Source organism: Halictus rubicundus, chromosome 15 (assembly GCF_050948215.1).
Source record: "Halictus rubicundus isolate RS-2024b chromosome 15, iyHalRubi1_principal, whole genome shotgun sequence".
Taxonomy (NCBI): Eukaryota; Metazoa; Arthropoda; class Insecta; order Hymenoptera; family Halictidae; genus Halictus; species Halictus rubicundus.
Window position 1 is genome coordinate 4,200,487 of NC_135163.1, and position 17,612 is coordinate 4,218,098.

The 17,612-nt window shown below is 30.1% G+C and overlaps 3 protein-coding genes across 4 annotated transcripts; 2 read left to right on the plus strand and 1 right to left on the minus strand.

Annotated features, from left to right (window-relative positions):
- Positions 1 to 117: 117 nt before the first annotated feature.
- On the plus strand, positions 118 to 7,108 carry Unc50 (Unc50 RNA binding protein). Its single transcript, XM_076801102.1, has 8 exons — positions 118 to 3,859; positions 5,259 to 5,713; positions 5,834 to 5,933; positions 6,028 to 6,179; positions 6,258 to 6,444; positions 6,547 to 6,680; positions 6,746 to 6,844; positions 6,946 to 7,108. The coding sequence occupies exons 3-8, from the start codon at positions 5,842 to 5,844 to the stop codon at positions 7,080 to 7,082; spliced, it is 801 nt and encodes a 266-aa protein (XP_076657217.1). The 5' UTR covers positions 118 to 3,859; positions 5,259 to 5,713; positions 5,834 to 5,841; the 3' UTR covers positions 7,083 to 7,108.
- A 483-nt stretch (positions 7,109 to 7,591) lies between these two features.
- On the minus strand, positions 7,592 to 11,613 carry LOC143361584 (uncharacterized). Its single transcript, XM_076801101.1, has 4 exons — positions 11,283 to 11,613; positions 8,992 to 11,159; positions 8,515 to 8,801; positions 7,592 to 8,192 (listed from the first exon to the last, which is right to left on the minus strand). The coding sequence occupies exons 1-4, from the start codon at positions 11,355 to 11,357 to the stop codon at positions 8,023 to 8,025; spliced, it is 2,700 nt and encodes an 899-aa protein (XP_076657216.1). The 5' UTR covers positions 11,358 to 11,613; the 3' UTR covers positions 7,592 to 8,022.
- A 787-nt stretch (positions 11,614 to 12,400) lies between these two features.
- On the plus strand, positions 12,401 to 16,880 carry Egl (Egl_like_exo domain-containing protein). 2 transcript variants are annotated; one of them, XM_076801494.1, is made up of 8 exons: positions 12,401 to 12,525; positions 13,146 to 13,289; positions 13,375 to 13,547; positions 13,682 to 15,151; positions 15,238 to 15,318; positions 15,419 to 15,663; positions 15,796 to 16,178; positions 16,448 to 16,880. In XM_076801494.1, exons 4-8 carry the CDS (start codon positions 13,742 to 13,744, stop codon positions 16,807 to 16,809), a joined length of 2,481 nt encoding a protein of 826 aa, XP_076657609.1. In that variant the 5' UTR covers positions 12,401 to 12,525; positions 13,146 to 13,289; positions 13,375 to 13,547; positions 13,682 to 13,741; the 3' UTR covers positions 16,810 to 16,880. The 2 variants fall into 2 exon arrangements, with proteins under 2 accessions (XP_076657609.1, XP_076657610.1); XM_076801495.1 differs by lacking the exon at positions 12,401 to 12,525 and adding an exon at positions 12,593 to 12,614.
- The last annotated feature ends 732 nt before the right edge of the window (positions 16,881 to 17,612 follow it).

Genomic DNA, 17,612 nt, shown 5'->3' on the forward strand with positions numbered 1-17,612 from the left:
CATTTATTCGATGACACTCAAAACGAAATCTTTATATCTTACGAGAAAGAAATCGAATTATTTTATACTTTTATCAAATACGTCTACATTTTATTTATTAACACAGACGTTAATCATTACCTCGCTATGCTTATACTTTCTAGTCAATTCAACTTCGAAGATTCGTCGATACTTATTATTGCTCATCCTTAACAATAGTTATAGATAAAAGTTTAAAAATTAATATCATCTTGTGAGATATGATATCGAGAACAGATTGTATTGTATTTTTTGTCTTCCCTCTCCATCTTGTGTTACAGAATTTCTACTTAATACGAATTTACACATGATATGTCGAATTATATATAATGCGTCGTTGTTTTAACCCATTCTTAAAAAAACAAGAAGAATCAGCGAACATTACAAAGTATAACAAAATTGTTAGTAAATTTGCAATTTCATTTCGTTAAAAGTTATATAAAGTGTCAATATTTAAAAATTTATACCCTACATTATTAATTGTTTATCATTAACTTCTGCTTATTTTACTTCATTTACGATGAAATAACGCTTATCAAAAAACAATGTTAAAGGTAATAGTTTAATATAAAAACAAAATAGACAAATTTCCACTTTATTATTCATTCAAAAAGACTAATTGTTTGTAAAAATTATTAGGTGTACGATACAGTAAATTATTTACGGACATATTTTTCTGAATATTTTTAGTTATTTTTATATTGAAATTCATAGCCCAAAACATTTCTTATGACTTGAAAAACCAAGTGTACAAAACAGTCATTAAAAGAACAAGTGTTTTCAAAAATTTCTTATATACATATATATATACACATCGTAAGATTACTTTAAACACTTAACAAACTATCGCAGAAATTTTCATTGAAAAATTTATTGTAACGCAGCTGCGGTGACTAGGTTTTTAGATAAATATACAATAAACTATCGTTAAATATAAACGGAATAATATTACCTGAAAATTTTACCGTTTTGTCGTTTCGTACACAAAATTATGCTCTACTGAAACTGCGACAAACGCATTGTTATGTATACTTATATATTAGTTTAACAAACATTCCCGATTAAATTTTGATTGATCATTACTCTGCGTTTTTTCGCGTGTCTCGTTTACAACGCATTAACATGGTACGTCATGTCTATAGGTTCGATGAAAAATTACAATTTGTAAATAAGATTTATTTATAGTAGTGGGCACTGGACTACAATGTCGAAACTGAATGTTTCCAAAGATACAAAAAAAAAAAATAATAAATTGTAATTCTAATACGTTCTTCATCGCACATTGTAAATAGTCAATTTGTCTTCTGAACAATTAAAAGCTGTTACATTGTAAAAACATATATTTCCTCAAAAGAGTATTAAATTTATCTTGCAATGTGTCATACACAGCTTCACACAGAATATTTTATGTTAGAATTTATAATACAACATCGAATTATAACAAGTGTACATATTAATTATTATCCCCGTGCGAGAACATTAATTAATTCGAGCAAGTGATATTACACAATAATACTATGTTAAATCAAAAATTGTATTAACACGACCAAGATGAAGTTAGTTGAGCGGTTCTTATCTCTCGAATAGCCGAACGTTATTGTTTATCTGTAATCAATAATTATACTTCTACAGAATTTGGTAACGGTTCATTACTTTAAAACTCTGCCAAGTACACTCACGAAGTCTGTACAATTTCAAGTAACAAAAGCATACGTATACCAACACCTATTAAATAATACAACAATACATCATTTGGATAGCACATATCGAATGATGCGAATTATTAACAAGAATGTTAAATGTTTGCAATATAATGCCATCGTTATAAAACCAAGTCTGTATTTATATAGGTCCAAGGAAAGCGATTTACAACGTGCCTGTCGTCGTTTATATAGAAACAATGTTCAATTTTTCATATAATTTCGCTGATCTCCTCCTAATATTTACATACACTCAGACCTTTCGTTAACTTTTAAGGGTTTATTTCGAGATCTGTCGTTATTAAAAGAAAGAAAGTGCAATTAAATTTCTGGATGATACATTATATCATTTAGGTACGCAAAAACCTGGCTCGTACGTATCACGAATTTTGGAGGGAAGCCTGGATACGAGAATAATTGATGATTCTCATGGATATCGCAAATGCTGCTTCTATAAAATCTTTAACGCGTCACACATGAGTTACATACTGCGGACGAACTCGTTGTACGTTCAGTGCCTTTTTAGACATATGTATTTCTATGTATGTGAAGATCAATGAATGCTTTTGTATCTACCGATATATATATACATATATCTTCCGATTTCCGCGAGAAGTTTGGCACGATTTGAAAATAATCCGTTAGAAAGAAGAGGTTGTCTCCATGCCGGTCGGTGCAGACGATATTAAACAATAAACTCGATCAGAAGTTGGCTTATTGTTTGTACATACATACGAATGTATATAGAGTAAACCAATTTCGAATCAAGCGTATCTAAATATACATATATATATATACATACAATATATGATTCAACATTAGCATACTTGATTTGATGTGCATCATTTTCAAAGGTACACGCATATTTTTATAAATGTCGGTATTGATACGATGATTTTACTTGTATATAGGCCGAGTCCTCCCGAGACTTGGTGTATGCATAAATATACTTCCATTGCTTCTGGGAATGCAAATAAAATTCAAGGTGGAAATTGTTGGACTCTAATAAAACAGCACTATACTTATACATACTCAATTAAATCATACAACGTGTACTCGAAATATTTGAGAGCGATCACATAATTTGTAGATCTGAGGTGCAAAGAAATTGTTTCTATAAAAGTTCTTTTGTTCGGACATCGTATAGTGTGTGTGGTATTTCTATAGGCGGAGTATCGGAAGAGATTCCAAGGTGAACTGAATTTTTCGAAATGGAATGTGTATGAGCGCAATTTAAAGTAATTTCAATCGAGGGTCGTAAATCGCCATTGACTTGAAGTCACGAAATCTCCGTCTAACTTCCGGTTGAACCTTATGCGACCGTGTAGTTCACACAGGAACAAGCGACTTAATTTTCGACTTGTATTATGGGAAACCCGACAGCATCATAGGAATTACTGAATAGCTATATCTTTTTCTTCAACTTTACATCTACCAATATGTCTACCATCGACAAGGATACGGCAATACCATACTTTAAGGTTTAGAAATTGCGTTCCACATACGAGTGATTTTTATGGACAACTGGCCAATTAGCTGTAAATCATTTGTTTTTCCCATACAGGAACATTAGATGGCAAACTTAAAGGTCGAGGAGGGTTATAAACGAATGGAGAAACCGGTCCCTAGACTCGCACACGTCTGGGGCCTTGCTAAGTAATTCATTATCTTCCAGCGAATGGAAATATTCTCGTATTCCATTAAGAAAAAAAGAAAACGTTACGTTCGCCTTGAAATCTCTCGCACCTGAAGGATAAATATTGACACCATGTAATGTCCGAATAAAAAAATTTTTCTAGGAGCAATTTCTTTTTGTCCTTTATTCCTTATAAAATATTTAATCGTTCCCAGAAGTTCGGGCACACTGTGTGTTTTCGTAATTTACTCCGCAACGCGTAATACACGCACTGTCAAGCAGGTATATAGAATTCATTTTTGTTTGAATTCTTCTACGCGAAATTAAATGATGAAAGTGGTTCATTTGTCAGAGAGGATTCGTTAATCAGCATTGTTGGAATATGACAAAGATAGATTTAACATCACATTACGTGCAAATCTCCCTTTTCTTTTAATGTTACAGAACGTGTAGTATCGGTTAGTGTAATTATGTAACTAAAAGGAACACAGGTTTCATGGAAACAGTTAAGTGATCGTAACATTTTATAAATTCTGATCTTGAATTTTAAATCTAAAGCTTCCCTATTCAAAATCTGTGAGTAATACAGAATCTAACGAATATATTTGCAATTCCAGTCAGAGACGATTGGTTTTTGTTATGCAGTGCTACGTATAAGGGTGTGCATACGTGAACATGCATACATATATATATACACACACATACCCATGTACGTATATGTATATATATATATATACATGTATAGGAAATATGTAAAAAACGATGTGCGATTTACGACAAATGGTGTACACAACGAATATACATATATGTATATGTATATTTATTGTGTATTTAATAACATATATTATTATTTTAAAAAATGATAAAATAATGCGCGCAAGCACACTCATACACACATACACATACGAAATTGTACTCATAAAATGTGGAAACGAAAGTACACAAAGCTATATGTATTAGCTATACATATTAACTTGTGGTACGGTATATAAGTCGTAATACTGCTACACACATACTTTTGTGTCTGATGTGTGAACATTTTCGATGTATCCGTAATCATATATATTTGTACATAACAGCAGGTTCGTTTGTTGCGTCCATTATGTGGTTAAAGACTACTTTGTACATACTATAAATACACGATGAATGAATGAATAAATAAATACGTAAATAAAGAGACAAGTGTAATATATTTTATATTTTACATAATCAGAATTTATGTTGTCTTTGATAAATAAATTTACTTATTTAATAGACGCAATTTATACGCACAGAGAATGTAAGAATTGTTCAAACATAACATAAGTTTATTATTCAAATTATTATTTATTGCTTGAGTATATATAGCTCAAAGTATAAAAAATACTGTTAACGCATATATATACGCTTATTGTTAGTTGGAGTTTATTTAATTTACTTTCGTTAATTAATTATTAATATTACCGGTGCATATATGCATGATGTAGATGAATATATTCATCTACTATAGTAAATATATTTAAATATATATATGTATCGAAAATGTTTATAAGAGAAATTAAACTGTAAAGTTAAATAAAAATGAATTAAAACCGTGAAAAAAGCATAAATTACTAAACGAAAGGATAGAATGCAGCGTAAAATTCGAAAAATAAGCGCAATTGAACAGCGCGGTATATAATACAGTTTAAAAAGTTTGAATATAACATACACGCACAAATGATAGATATTACTTAAAAAGTGCAGCTATATTCTGGGTACACCAGATTTATTTAAAATATTCAAAACCGTTTTAATAAATAGTTTCAAAATTGAATGTATATATATAAATATATGTTCCTGCAATTTAAACTGATATTTTAAGAAATATTGTTACTCTTGTTGTTAAACTTCAACTTTTCACGACGCTGTTTTATTTGTTTCAGTTCGTAAAATGTAATCTGTTACATACAAAATATATGTTTGAGCCTTGGTGCTGGTGTATAGAATTGTCTCTGATAAAATATAACACGTACCAGTGCGCATGCATATATATATATATATATGTATAGTTTAACTCGATTCAATGGAATTGAATAGAATGGAGCCAATGGCCACTGCGCTTTCAGTAATCTTGATTTCTACAGCTGAGAGTGATGTTTCGCACACACTTTTCTCGGTGTTACTATAATAAATAACAATTCGTCACAATTTTCACCGAATGAAGGAATAATAGACATTATTACAGATCATAATTTAAATAGTCCAATGATCAATAAGTACATAATCATAACCTATAACAATACATGATACGTTTATCTGACAGTCATAGAACTTATTTGTTACAATTAAAGAAGGAAATCAGTAAATGTTATTAGTTATTGTGATAACAAAGAAATTGGTACATAAACCGTTTAAAATCTCTAAATAATATATTACTGCAAAATTAAATATCTAAAGGAAACCTATAAAGCAGTTCGTGTTTATTTACTACATAAGTCGTTCTTTTTTTTTTAAATAGGTTCTACAATGAAATATTCTACATCACCACCAATAAGTAGATGTAATTCACCTGGCCCAAGCGAGTTGGGCTCAAATTTACCAATGCCAGTAACCTACAGGTATTAACTAATTATATGTATTTACTACATTTTTATAGTTTACTTTGTTTTTACTTTATAGTAATACTTTGAACAATATAAATTTGTATTATAGGCAAGATTGTATGGGAGCAGCAACGAAATGTTATAAATATTTGAGGAAACTATTAAAGTTTGAGCAAATGGATTTCGAGTTTGCGTTATGGCAAATGATCTTTTTATTTATATCACCGCAAAAAGTATATAGAAATTTTCAAAGTAGAAAACGTATGTCATTCTATCCATAACTTATATAATGGTACGAACGTGAATAACATTGTGACTAGCGATTTGTTTTGATTTCAGAAACCAAATCCCAATTTGCAAGAGATGATCCTGCATTTTTGGTACTAGTAATGTGTTGTTTATGCATATCTTCCGTTGGTTTCACAATAGTTTTGGGATTAGGATTTTTCCAATTTATAAAGCTTCTGCTTTATATGATATTCATTGATTATCTTGTGGCTGGGTTAATAGTAGCTACAACATTCTGGTAAAATTTACTGAAATCTATAATATGAAATTGTATATTAATTCTAAATAATATTGTTAAAGTATTGTTGCATAGATGATACACATATATAACAATTTTCAGGTTTATTACAAATCGTTATTTAAGAATTGATAGAGCTCAAGATGTAGAATGGGGTTATGCATTTGACATTCATTTAAATGCATTTTTTCCACCTTTAGTGATACTTCATTTCATTCAACTACTTTTATATAATGGTAAGATCACCATGATTGTTTTGATATGATCACTCATACATAATAATTATATTATTTCATCATAGTAATCCAATATGACACATTTTCATCACGATTTGTTGGAAACACAATTTGGTTGATAGCTGTTGGTTACTATATTTATATTACCTTTCTGGGATACACAAGTAAGTAGAATTGTTATGTTAAATATATTCAATTATTTTAATTGAAACAAGTATTCTATTTTATAATCTACAAACTTATTAGACTATTTTTTTAATTTTAGGTATTGAAATATTGAGTAAACCACATGTGATATTGTCTGCATTACCGGTAACATTACTGATGTATATTATGACATTGTGTGCAGGTATTAATATTAGCCATTTAGTTATGGAATTCTACCATTACCGAGTTGTCTAAATAAAATTGATTGCTTTACCATTAAATTTTAGTTTAAGTTATATTTCTAAATAACATTTTAATGCGTTTCTTGTGAATAACAGAATAGGAAAACCAATTATTATTTAATGTACAAAATTAAATTCTATTGTTGTGTTAATAACTTACTAGTATATTACTTTTTTATGAAAATGTTTATTTTTTCATTAAAAATCAAATTTTTAAGAGCCACATTTTTCCATAATTTTTAAAAAATAAAAGTATCGTAACTAAATATTATAACAGTTATTTAAAACTCTTCATATTTTTATACCAATTTTTTAACATTTTGAGGACCATCTTTTTTAGATTCGAGCTCAGCCATACAATTTTTAGTAAAGTTTTATTTATGAAACGTAACATTTTAATCTTCCTTTACATGGTGTGTATTAAATTAAACACACTTTTTCCTGTAAAAAGAAGACACAATCAGTCAGCCAATTTTATGTCTTTGGTCCTAAAGGTGTTAAACGTACACTTCTTGTAGGAACAAAAAATATTATCTTTATATTATGTCATAAACAAAGTTATTATTTTCCTGATATACACGACTTTCAGCTATAAAATAACAATACACATTATTACATAAAGTATTTGTATCAGTTTTGTATATAATGTTTTTATGCTGTCAACTATTTCTTACAATACTCTATTCTTGAAATAATTTCTGTCTAATATTAAAATATAATAGAGGGATTGTAAATTATACAGTAAAAATATATTATCGAATGTAATTTGTTCTTACTCCTTTGGTTGCTTATAAATAAATATGGACGAATGCATTGTTTATGATAAGTGTTCATACAATAATAATGAATACATTTCGGTATGATTGATATGATATTAAAGATTTGATAGCAAACGAATAAGGATTTAAATATTATAAAACTCTTTAAATTTAATATATTGGTATCATCGATTTTTATAAAAGTTTAGGCTGTTGCTTTAAAGTTGAAATATCAAGAATCTTACTAGGACAAGTCGTTCTTGGTGTCTGAGTAAAAGGAAACCGTTGCAATGCAGGACTATTTTTTGTATTTGCAACTTTCTTATCAACTTTCAGAGGTACCTCAACTTGTATTTTATCAATGTCTGCAGAAAGAAAAGCAACTATTAGTATGTTATTCTATATTCCATATCCTATATCATACTTTTATGAACACAATGTAAAAATGTGCATTGTCATTGGATCATTCCATGCCAAAATTAGTTGCTTCTTCCAGTTAAAATTACAAGTAATTTCTTTTGTATTTGGAAAGAATTAAATCATTGAAAATTTCGTCTTTTATAAACAAATTTAAAATTTCTAAAATTCAATTCCACGATTAATAAAATTTCTTACAGTAAACGTAAAAAAGTAATCAATTTGGCATAAACTGAGTTTACGAAAAATTATGATGATTCATTGTGTTACCTTCTGTTTGAACATTATTCTTTCCTGGAAGTAATTGATATCTTTCTAGATATCGCATTGTAGCAAAAGACATGTTTGTGCCTTGTACATTACTAAGCATAAGATGTTTTACAGCTGTTGAACCTTGTCTTTGTATGGCTAATTCAGCAAGTTGTTCATCGGTTAAATATTTCAAAGCTAGTGCTTTCATATGCATGCTTGTATTCGTTTCATTTACAGCACTTGTAGCCTGTGTCATGTTTGCTTGATGATCCAAATGTGGATAGTATGAAGAATCAAATGTCATCCTATCAAACAAATTATCAAATTCATTAAGCATTATACAAACGCAATTAGCCAAAGGAATATTGTACCCATTCAAATTTAGATAATCAAGATTAATTTATCTTTAAATACTAATAAGTAGAGGTCGGGTTTTAGACACTTTCGGGTTCTCGTACACCACTATTAATAAGATATTATAAATAGAAAACATACTTATTACTGTTATTTGATTCTTTATGTTCTGGATTTTCGCTTAAGCTAATTCCAAGTTTTTTTAGTTGTTCTAGCGTAGCAACTTTGACAGTTGATGCTCTATTTTCGGTCTCTTCTCGTTCATTTTGGTTTATTTTCCTTGGATCTTGTTGCTGATCATCTATTACACAAGAATTCTGCAACAATTGATTCACTTGTCCTAGAACATTATTGTAGAAAGTCCATCCTACTTTTGAACTGCGTTTCATCTTTTCGCTATCTTCGTCACTGGAATACTCCTGCATTTCAACATGAATGCTAGGTTCTGGAGTAGGTGGCCTTTCATTTATTTTTAAATCTCCACCATTTAAGATCAAACTATCTTCAATACAACTGCCACGTTTAGCAGGAGCCTCATCTTCTTTTCGATGATTCTTGTAATATTCGGATGACCTATTTACTGTGTCGTTTGTCTTTATGAAATCGATATCTTTTTGTGTATTTAACTTGATACATTGACCTGCACCAGGGGAAACATTTGTTTTACGATTAACCTTTTCTAATGTATTATATTCTACTCTCTTTTGTGATTCTGGCATTTTTAAAGTTTTATGATTCTTTACTTCCTCTTTATTACTTTTTTCTAAACGTGCCTGAGTATTTTCAGTCGGATTTATTCTTGTGGTTGTACCTTTACATAACTTATTGTTAGGAGATTCTGCTCTACAATTACCTATTTCTCTTCGTGTATCTACATAGGCCTGTTTATCTAAATCTTTTATAGAGATACTTGCATTTAAATTACTACTTTGTTGTTGACTAGATGACATATAACTCTCAGAGTCTTCAACTATGTTTTCTAACTGCCCACTAGGTATTCTATTAAAAGAATTCTTATATCTTCTTAGTGGTTCATGAGCAACACCAGTGTCATGTAAATTACCATTATTACACAATTTTAAATTACCTTTTTCTTGTTGGCACTCGTTTTTCTCATAGTCCTCAATGTCCATAGTGAAAGGACTATTTTGTACAGTAAATTCAAAACTGGTCATTACACCGATAGAAACTTTTTGTTCCATAAAAGCTTGTCTTGATTGTGTTTCTTTTAATACTAATTCAGTCTGATTAACATTTTCAGTCTCGTTACAATGACCTATTTCTTTACTTGGCTCGTAATGATTTAGATGTTGTTTAGAATTTTGTAAAACTCTATTGTAACCAGTGTCTTCGTTATTTTTAATTAATTGACCTTGCTGTTGTATTTGAGTTGAACAAGAACAATTCTTCCTTTCCCTTAAATTTTCTTCCTGCATTTTCAATAATCTATCGACTTGTGTTTGCAAAGACTTAATTTGCTCATTTTGGCTATTTATAATTTGTAATAAATTTTTCACTGTTTCTTGATTATCAATATTATGAGGAGAACAAAGATGATGCTGTGGAAAAGGATATGTATTTCCATTCAAATAGGGATATTGTTGTCCTAGATAATGTGGTAATGGAAACTCATTTCTTTTCAAACCATTAGAATTAACAGGAAAATTTCGTATAGTAGATTCATTGCCTGAATCAGTAAATGGTACTTTTTGTTGCTCGAAATTCTGCGTTACTAATTTTCTTTCATATACCAATGGAGAATATTCTTTCTCTTTCGTATCATAATTATTTACATATGCTTTAACAACATGTGGTACATTTGATACAGAACCCATATGATTTGCTTTAATACTGCTTTCATTATGGTTTTGTTCAACTTGTACTAAATTATCTTCACGCATTTTATGATTACGTTTACGTATGTTGTCATTGCTTTCCCTATGCATCTCTTTCTCTTCATACCTTGAACTACTATTAAAATCTCGTCTAGAAATACTACTTCTTTCTTTAGATTCTTTCAATCCATTTTCTGTATTATAAATATCCATGTTATAGTTCTGACAATGCTGTACTTTCGGAGAAATTGTATTATTAAACTGCTTAGACGTCGGTGGCTTCCCTGAATAGTTCTGTTCTTTCCATGCTGCATAAGATCCATTAGCATGTAAAGGAGATGAGACATTATTTTTGCATTTTGAACCTCTGGGTTCTACGTACGACGAAGCAAAGACATTCTGATCCACAGTTTTGCAGCTTACAGGTTTATCAAATATTAAGGAAACTTCAGGAACTGATGGTAATGTAAAACACTGAAAATAAAATCTAGTCATGAAAAAGATAATGTTAGGAACTTTTGAAAGTCATAATCATTGTTTTGACAATTGTGTGGAAATATGCGAAAAATAAAAATTGAATTTTTTCGAAGAACTCACATCGAATTTAGAAGCAGGTTTCGGAGTAGTTCTTGGTTCGAATTCATCTTCATAATTACTGCAAGTTTGATACATATTTTTTCGAAATCAAACAAAACTTGTTTAGCTTGCAATCACTGTACCCGTTCAACAGCATTTAATGTCATCCTCAATTTTAATCAATGTTTCATTAATACACAAATTTATTTTTGTTACAAGTTTTTTAATAATATTTCAAACAATAACTTGTATTTATCGTACATACGTTTTGCCAAAATTAATTTCAAACTAATTGGTTGACAAATGATTCGAAATGTAGGTATAGCCAACTTAACGAAATAATTCTAGTAAAGTAAATGCAATGACAGAGAGGAAATGAGAGTTCTTACTTTTTCTCAAGCGATAGTGCTGCACCAAATGGACTACAATCCAATTCACTCCTCGTTAACATGGACTAGAACCACAGACGAGGTACAGTGTTTACTCTATATATGTCCCAAATGCCTAGCCAATAAAAGTCCCAGAACTATCCCCACTGCCGCGGGGTATACCCCGTGAGGGATCAAGAGAGACCTCAAGGTCGGCGAGGAGTCTAAGGTCGCCTAAATCAAAGAATAGTATCTTCTGGCCGATATATGTCAAATCATTCGATTCTAGTCCATGCAAACGAGGAATCAATTGGGTTTTCTCCCGCTTTGCGCAGCACTATCATTTGAACAAAAGCTAGAAACACTGATACTCCAGGCGTGAGCACGCTCTCATTTCCTCTTTGATTGTATGCAATTTTTCGCCTATTATTATTTTTTACTCTATTATATATTTAGAACTTCTTTGACACTGCTAAGTCATATTCTGTAATAGATGTATTTACGTATTATACGCGCATATGTACATATATTTTATCTGCGTATATTCACATTTTTACATAATTCTTTTAAATTTGAAAAATAACACAAACAGCGAATAATAATTTCGTTATTTTTTTTACACCGATCTCTTCAATTCAGAAAATACAAAAAAATTGAATTTGCATTGATATATTACTTTCAAATATATTCAGAACCAAAATGAAAGACAACTGTTGTAATTCTTATCTTTTTAATATTAATCTTTGTAATGTTCCTCTTTTAATACTCCCTCTTGTGTCTGTTTTACCAGGTGAGAATTAATTGGATATGCGTGTATCAGTATGTATAGAATGATATATTGCACAGTGCACCACATTGGCGAATGACTGAAATTTGACTACATATTATTAGGCAAGGTATATAAGAAAACATTTAATAAAGCGTCATAACATAACTGTCGTTTCTTGTTTAAAAAATATTCATGAAGAAATGCTAAACATACACTGTAAGATTACACATTGGATTTATTAGCGTTGTTGGCGTGGTATTTTAAATCTATGTCACAGAGTTGTTTGACCTGTGATATCTTAGAATTTGAATATCGTTAATCCTTCAATTTTTATCTTGTATTATCTATTATACATTGTTAAACAGAATCGTTATTTGTCACGGGTAGTTTTCTTGTTGCTTAATTACTCAGCAGTGTCTGTAACATAGTGAATTAATTTACAGACATATGTCTTATATATAATATATATTGTAACATTATAGCAAATCGTTAAGTAAGACTTTTAATTTATAAATCTGTAACGTAATAGTACGGCTTTATAAATATTCAGGTACATTAAATAGATATATGTATATACGGGCAATATTTTCCCCACATTCTCATTCATTAACGTATGTAATTGTGTAAAATTTTATCAATGTACGGAAACGTTCTATTATCGAATGTTAAGTATTTGTTGATATTTGCTAAAATTTAGTAGTAGTTAATAAGCATATGCATTAACACTAATGTTTCGTATTTTTTTAGGTTATGTCATTATTTTTTATTTTCATTAATTTAAGTATTCTACAAAGGAGGAGAAGAAAGATCTTATAATGTTCTTGTTTTCTACGAAGTGTACAATATTAGTAAAGAAGGAATTCTATTTAAAAGAAGTATAATCATTATAAGGTTTCTATTTTTGTTTTGTTAACGATAGGAAAACTTTTAGAATGAATAATCAATAGGTTAATTAAATCTTCTCAATCTCTTTTAGATCTAGCTTTTCCTCTGTTATGGTGGCTGTGCAATTATTTACTCATTGGAATTTAATCAATCTCGAAGCAACTATTTCTTTTCAACAAGAACCAATGAGGTGCTTATGAATGTGTACATTAAAAGATGGCAATAATTTATTTTTATGCTTTCATTCTGATGGTTAACATAATGGTAAGTATATAAAAAATGTTAATCATTCAATTGGTATAATTAAAATGAATATAAAGATAATTTTACAATGATTATTATGCGCAAATATGTTGATTAATATTTACATAATTTAAATTGTAATATTAATTCTTCAGGAATTGTAAATAAAAATATACATATGTACATGTACTGAAAGCAGAGGATAAAATAGAAAAATGGATAGTTTAGAATATGAGACTGTAAGAAATATGACACTCTTGTTTTTCTTCGAACTTCTTGTGGACAAGGGTGGACCACGTACATTGCATGATTTGAGCTGCCAGTTTGGAGCTAAGGGATTCACAAAAGAAATGCGTCAAATAGCTGGTGGATCTCAAAGTGGCCTTAAAAAGTTTTTAGCTCAATATCCAATGCTTTTTGTTATTAATGGCGATTACGTATCTGTAAATACTTTTCAACAAATTGCTGAGGAAGAAAATGGATGTAAATTGGGCAGTAAACGTGATTATGCACGAGAGGCTGTAGAATATTTTACAAATAAATTAATGCAATATGGAGTTGGTACAGAGGTGCCAATTAGTAGCCTTTTGGGACATCGATCTCAGGCTTCTCCAGAAGTTAGACATATTTCTGGACAACATTATAAGAAATTTAGAGATTTTCTTTTGAAGTATCCAGATGATTTTATAGTTACTGAGGATAATGTGATGTTAAAGCAATATGAAGGCATGAAGGCAGAGCCTGTATTGAAAATGGAACATAAAATACCTTTTTGTATAACTGCTACTAAGGAATTTTTGGATTTTCTTTGTGAGTGTATTGAACAAAAAGGTCCAATTCTTCTTGATCAAATGGTCAATATGATTCAGAACAAATTTTCTAATGAAGATGTGACTTCCTTATTTACGGCACCCCATGATGTGCGTTTATTTCTAAAAATGTATCCAGACGCATTTCATGTTCAAAGTGATTTGGTGACATTAGTTGGGAGACCAAAGTTTTCTGTAGTAGAAGGAAAAATAAAAACTGAAAACATTAATTCTGTGCGAAATCAAAATAGTACTTCAAGTCAAATAAATATGCATCAGTCTGTACAGTCAAACAATGACACAGAAACATTACAGCCATCGCTTGATTCAGATCCTATTATCGCTAATCCATTGAGCGAAGCTAACTCTGTACAGAATTCTTATTCTCAATTAAATGAAAGCAATAATAATTCTCCTCCAGTAAGTTTGCAGCAGCAAACTTTAAAGCAAAGAATAAATACGCTTGTAATGAAGACCTTGGCAGACAATACAGAAAAAGATCGCAGTTTGCAGGTTGCACAAATGGGAGATGCATGGAAATTGAAAATACTGCAACAGACTAGAGTAATAGTAAATCCAAGAGAAAGTCTTCAAATTATTGACGATATAATAAATCCTCGTAAACCACCACCAGATGGTAAAATTGTTGTATCAATGGATTGTGAAGGCATTAATTTAGGAATTAAAGGAAAATTGACACTTATACAAATTGGTACTATGTCTGGACAAGTATATGTATTTGATTTATTTACATGCCCTACTCTTGTTCAAACTGGAGGTCTTCAAAAACTTCTAGAACATCCAAATGTTATTAAAGTAAGAAATAATAATAATTTTTCGTTTTTTTTTTTGTATTTATCATTGAAATATACATTTTATGAATACTGCACACTCTGTTTCAGGTAATTCATGATTGTAGAAATGACAGTGTCAATTTGTACACACAATTCAACATTATGTTAAACAATGTGTTTGATACACAGGTATTTCTTTCTTATTAAATGCCATTCAAATATTGTTACTACAATATAAAGTAATAAAAGTGTATATAGCTAATAATATAATTTGCCAATTTGTTTATAGGCAGCTCATGCTGTACTTCAATATCAAGAAACTGGTAAACCTGTATATAAAGTTAAAAATGTTAACCTGAATACATTATGTGATCTTTATGGTGCTCCATCTAATCCATTAAAGGAACAACTGAAGAATACTTATCGTTACAATCAAAAGTATTGGTGTCGGCGTCCATTAACACGAGATATGCTTATTTATGCTAGCAGTGATGTTTCGAGCCTGGTTCCACAGATATATGTTTCCATAGCTAAGTATGATTTATTTGCTCAATATTTACAAAATATCTTTTTATTACGGTTATATCAATGAATTGAAATCTCTTTTTAATAATATCTTTGTATTTATGAAACATCTGTTATTGATTATTATTTTTTTATCATCAGATTAATAAAACCTGAAGTACAACCCCTTTTTGCTGAATTGTGTGAAGAGCAAATACAAATGTGCATTAAACCGGCAGACGTAAAGGCACGCAAGAAGCAACGAAAAGTGGAAATGGAAGTCGCAGATTTAAAAAAGAGAATGGAAGAAGCAACTACTAAAAATATTGTGCTGAGTAATCGTGAGATACGGCTTTTACGTTATTTGGATCTTACCGAGGATGAGAAAGAGAAGTTGAGAGGCAGTTATAAAGTTGCTAGAAAGTTGGAGAAACTTGAAAATATGGGCCAAGATAAAGGGGATAGCAGTGATGACGATGACGATGATAAAGTCGACGATCAATATCATAGTATGGAGAGTTACACTTCGGAAAACTCACACTCTGGTATATGTTACTTGTAATTAATGACACTGTTCCATAAATTATAATTTCCTTCTAACTAAAATCACTCTTAGTGAGCTATAGGAACCTTACAGAAATCCTTGCTGCAGGCTCTCTCAAGTTAAATGACTTAAACATGTTTTTAGTTCGACATATAAACATTTACAACAACCCTTTTTTGATTATGGGAAAATAAAATATGTGTTGGACAGCGTCACCTTTTTATTAATGTTTTCACGAATACAAATATTCGAATTTTCTTATTTAAATAGGTGGTATAATGTCACCGAGAAATACTGATACCCGCAGCCTTACGGAATCAATGCAGTTGATGGACGAAATACTTTCGGATGAACGGATGGACAGATTTGAAAAAATTGAAAAACTGGAAGCCATTCTTTCAGCAGTGACTGGTTCTGTGACGGATCAGTTTTCTTCAAGCAGTGCAGACGTATTTCCATCGAAATGTACATGTTCATGTCGAGAGAAAACTAAGAGTCCTCGAACAGATAATAATATGGGAAATAGTGTACCTTGCCAAACATATAGTACAGGTGATATAGTAATTACCAAAATATTTCTCACAGATGAAGAAAAGGAACATATAGATTTAATGAATTCGCCAAAAAAATAGATAGCAGATAGCAGCTGTGCAAGTGGTAGGAATGAAGTTGCCATTACTACAATTTTTTAAATAAAAATAACGGAGGGAAGGGGTGGCAAGATATATACAAGGAATAGTTAAAAATTGATCTATTTTACATAATTTGACAACATTGTAATCTTCGATTGCAATGAATTGAGTTTTATCCCTTGATATTGATTCATTTTTCCAAATCTGATGCTGTAGAAATCAGAATTTAGGAAAAAGTTGTTTCTTCATAACGAAGCAGTATTGTAAAATGTTTTATTTTTTAATAGAAGATTGTCTTTCTTTGCAAGGGTATAAGAAAGAATCAATCGAGTGCCTTAGCAATATATAATATATAAATGCTAATACCGTTTGTTTATGGGACAATAGAACTACTGAACGTTTTGATGCTATTAAGGCACAAACTTTAATGATTTTTAATGATACTTATAATCATGTGAAATGACGAAATCAATTATTAAAAGATGTGATTCTTTCTAGAAAGTGCTGCATTAAAATCACTGTTTTGCTTGGTATACAAATTTAGTTTCTATATATTTATTTTTTACAAGATCTTTTAAATAAAAAAATTTAATCAAGTATATAGAACGAAAATGTTAGTACAATGAGTACAGGTGTCTACCATAAAATTTTACACACGTAATGAATGTAATTATCTTACAGTCATACTGGTGCCAAGCCCTAATGCAATATATCATGCATGTATTATTGTTTTAGTAAGGAAATTTGTACATATCTTATATTCTTTTTAACAAGAAATGAATTTAGAAAACTTTTTTATTAGG

Coding starts and splice junctions, on each gene's coding strand:
- Unc50 (XM_076801102.1), top strand. CDS start 5,842: ATGAAATATTCTACATCACCACCAATAAGTAGATGTAATTCACCTGGC. Junction 6,180..6,257: donor AAATTTTCAAAGTAGAAAAC/GTATGTCATTCT, acceptor TTTTGATTTCAG/AAACCAAATCCCAATTTGCA. Junction 6,445..6,546: donor ATAGTAGCTACAACATTCTG/GTAAAATTTACT, acceptor AACAATTTTCAG/GTTTATTACAAATCGTTATT.
- Egl (XM_076801494.1), top strand. CDS start 13,742: ATGGATAGTTTAGAATATGAGACTGTAAGAAATATGACACTCTTGTTT. Junction 15,152..15,237: donor AACATCCAAATGTTATTAAA/GTAAGAAATAAT, acceptor ACTCTGTTTCAG/GTAATTCATGATTGTAGAAA. Junction 15,319..15,418: donor ACAATGTGTTTGATACACAG/GTATTTCTTTCT, acceptor ATTTGTTTATAG/GCAGCTCATGCTGTACTTCA.
- LOC143361584 (XM_076801101.1), bottom strand. CDS start 11,357: ATGTATCAAACTTGCAGTAATTATGAAGATGAATTCGAACCAAGAACT. Junction 11,160..11,282: donor AACCTGCTTCTAAATTCGAT/GTGAGTTCTTCG, acceptor TTTTATTTTCAG/TGTTTTACATTACCATCAGT. Junction 8,193..8,514: donor GAATAATGTTCAAACAGAAG/GTAACACAATGA, acceptor TTCTTTCTGCAG/ACATTGATAAAATACAAGTT.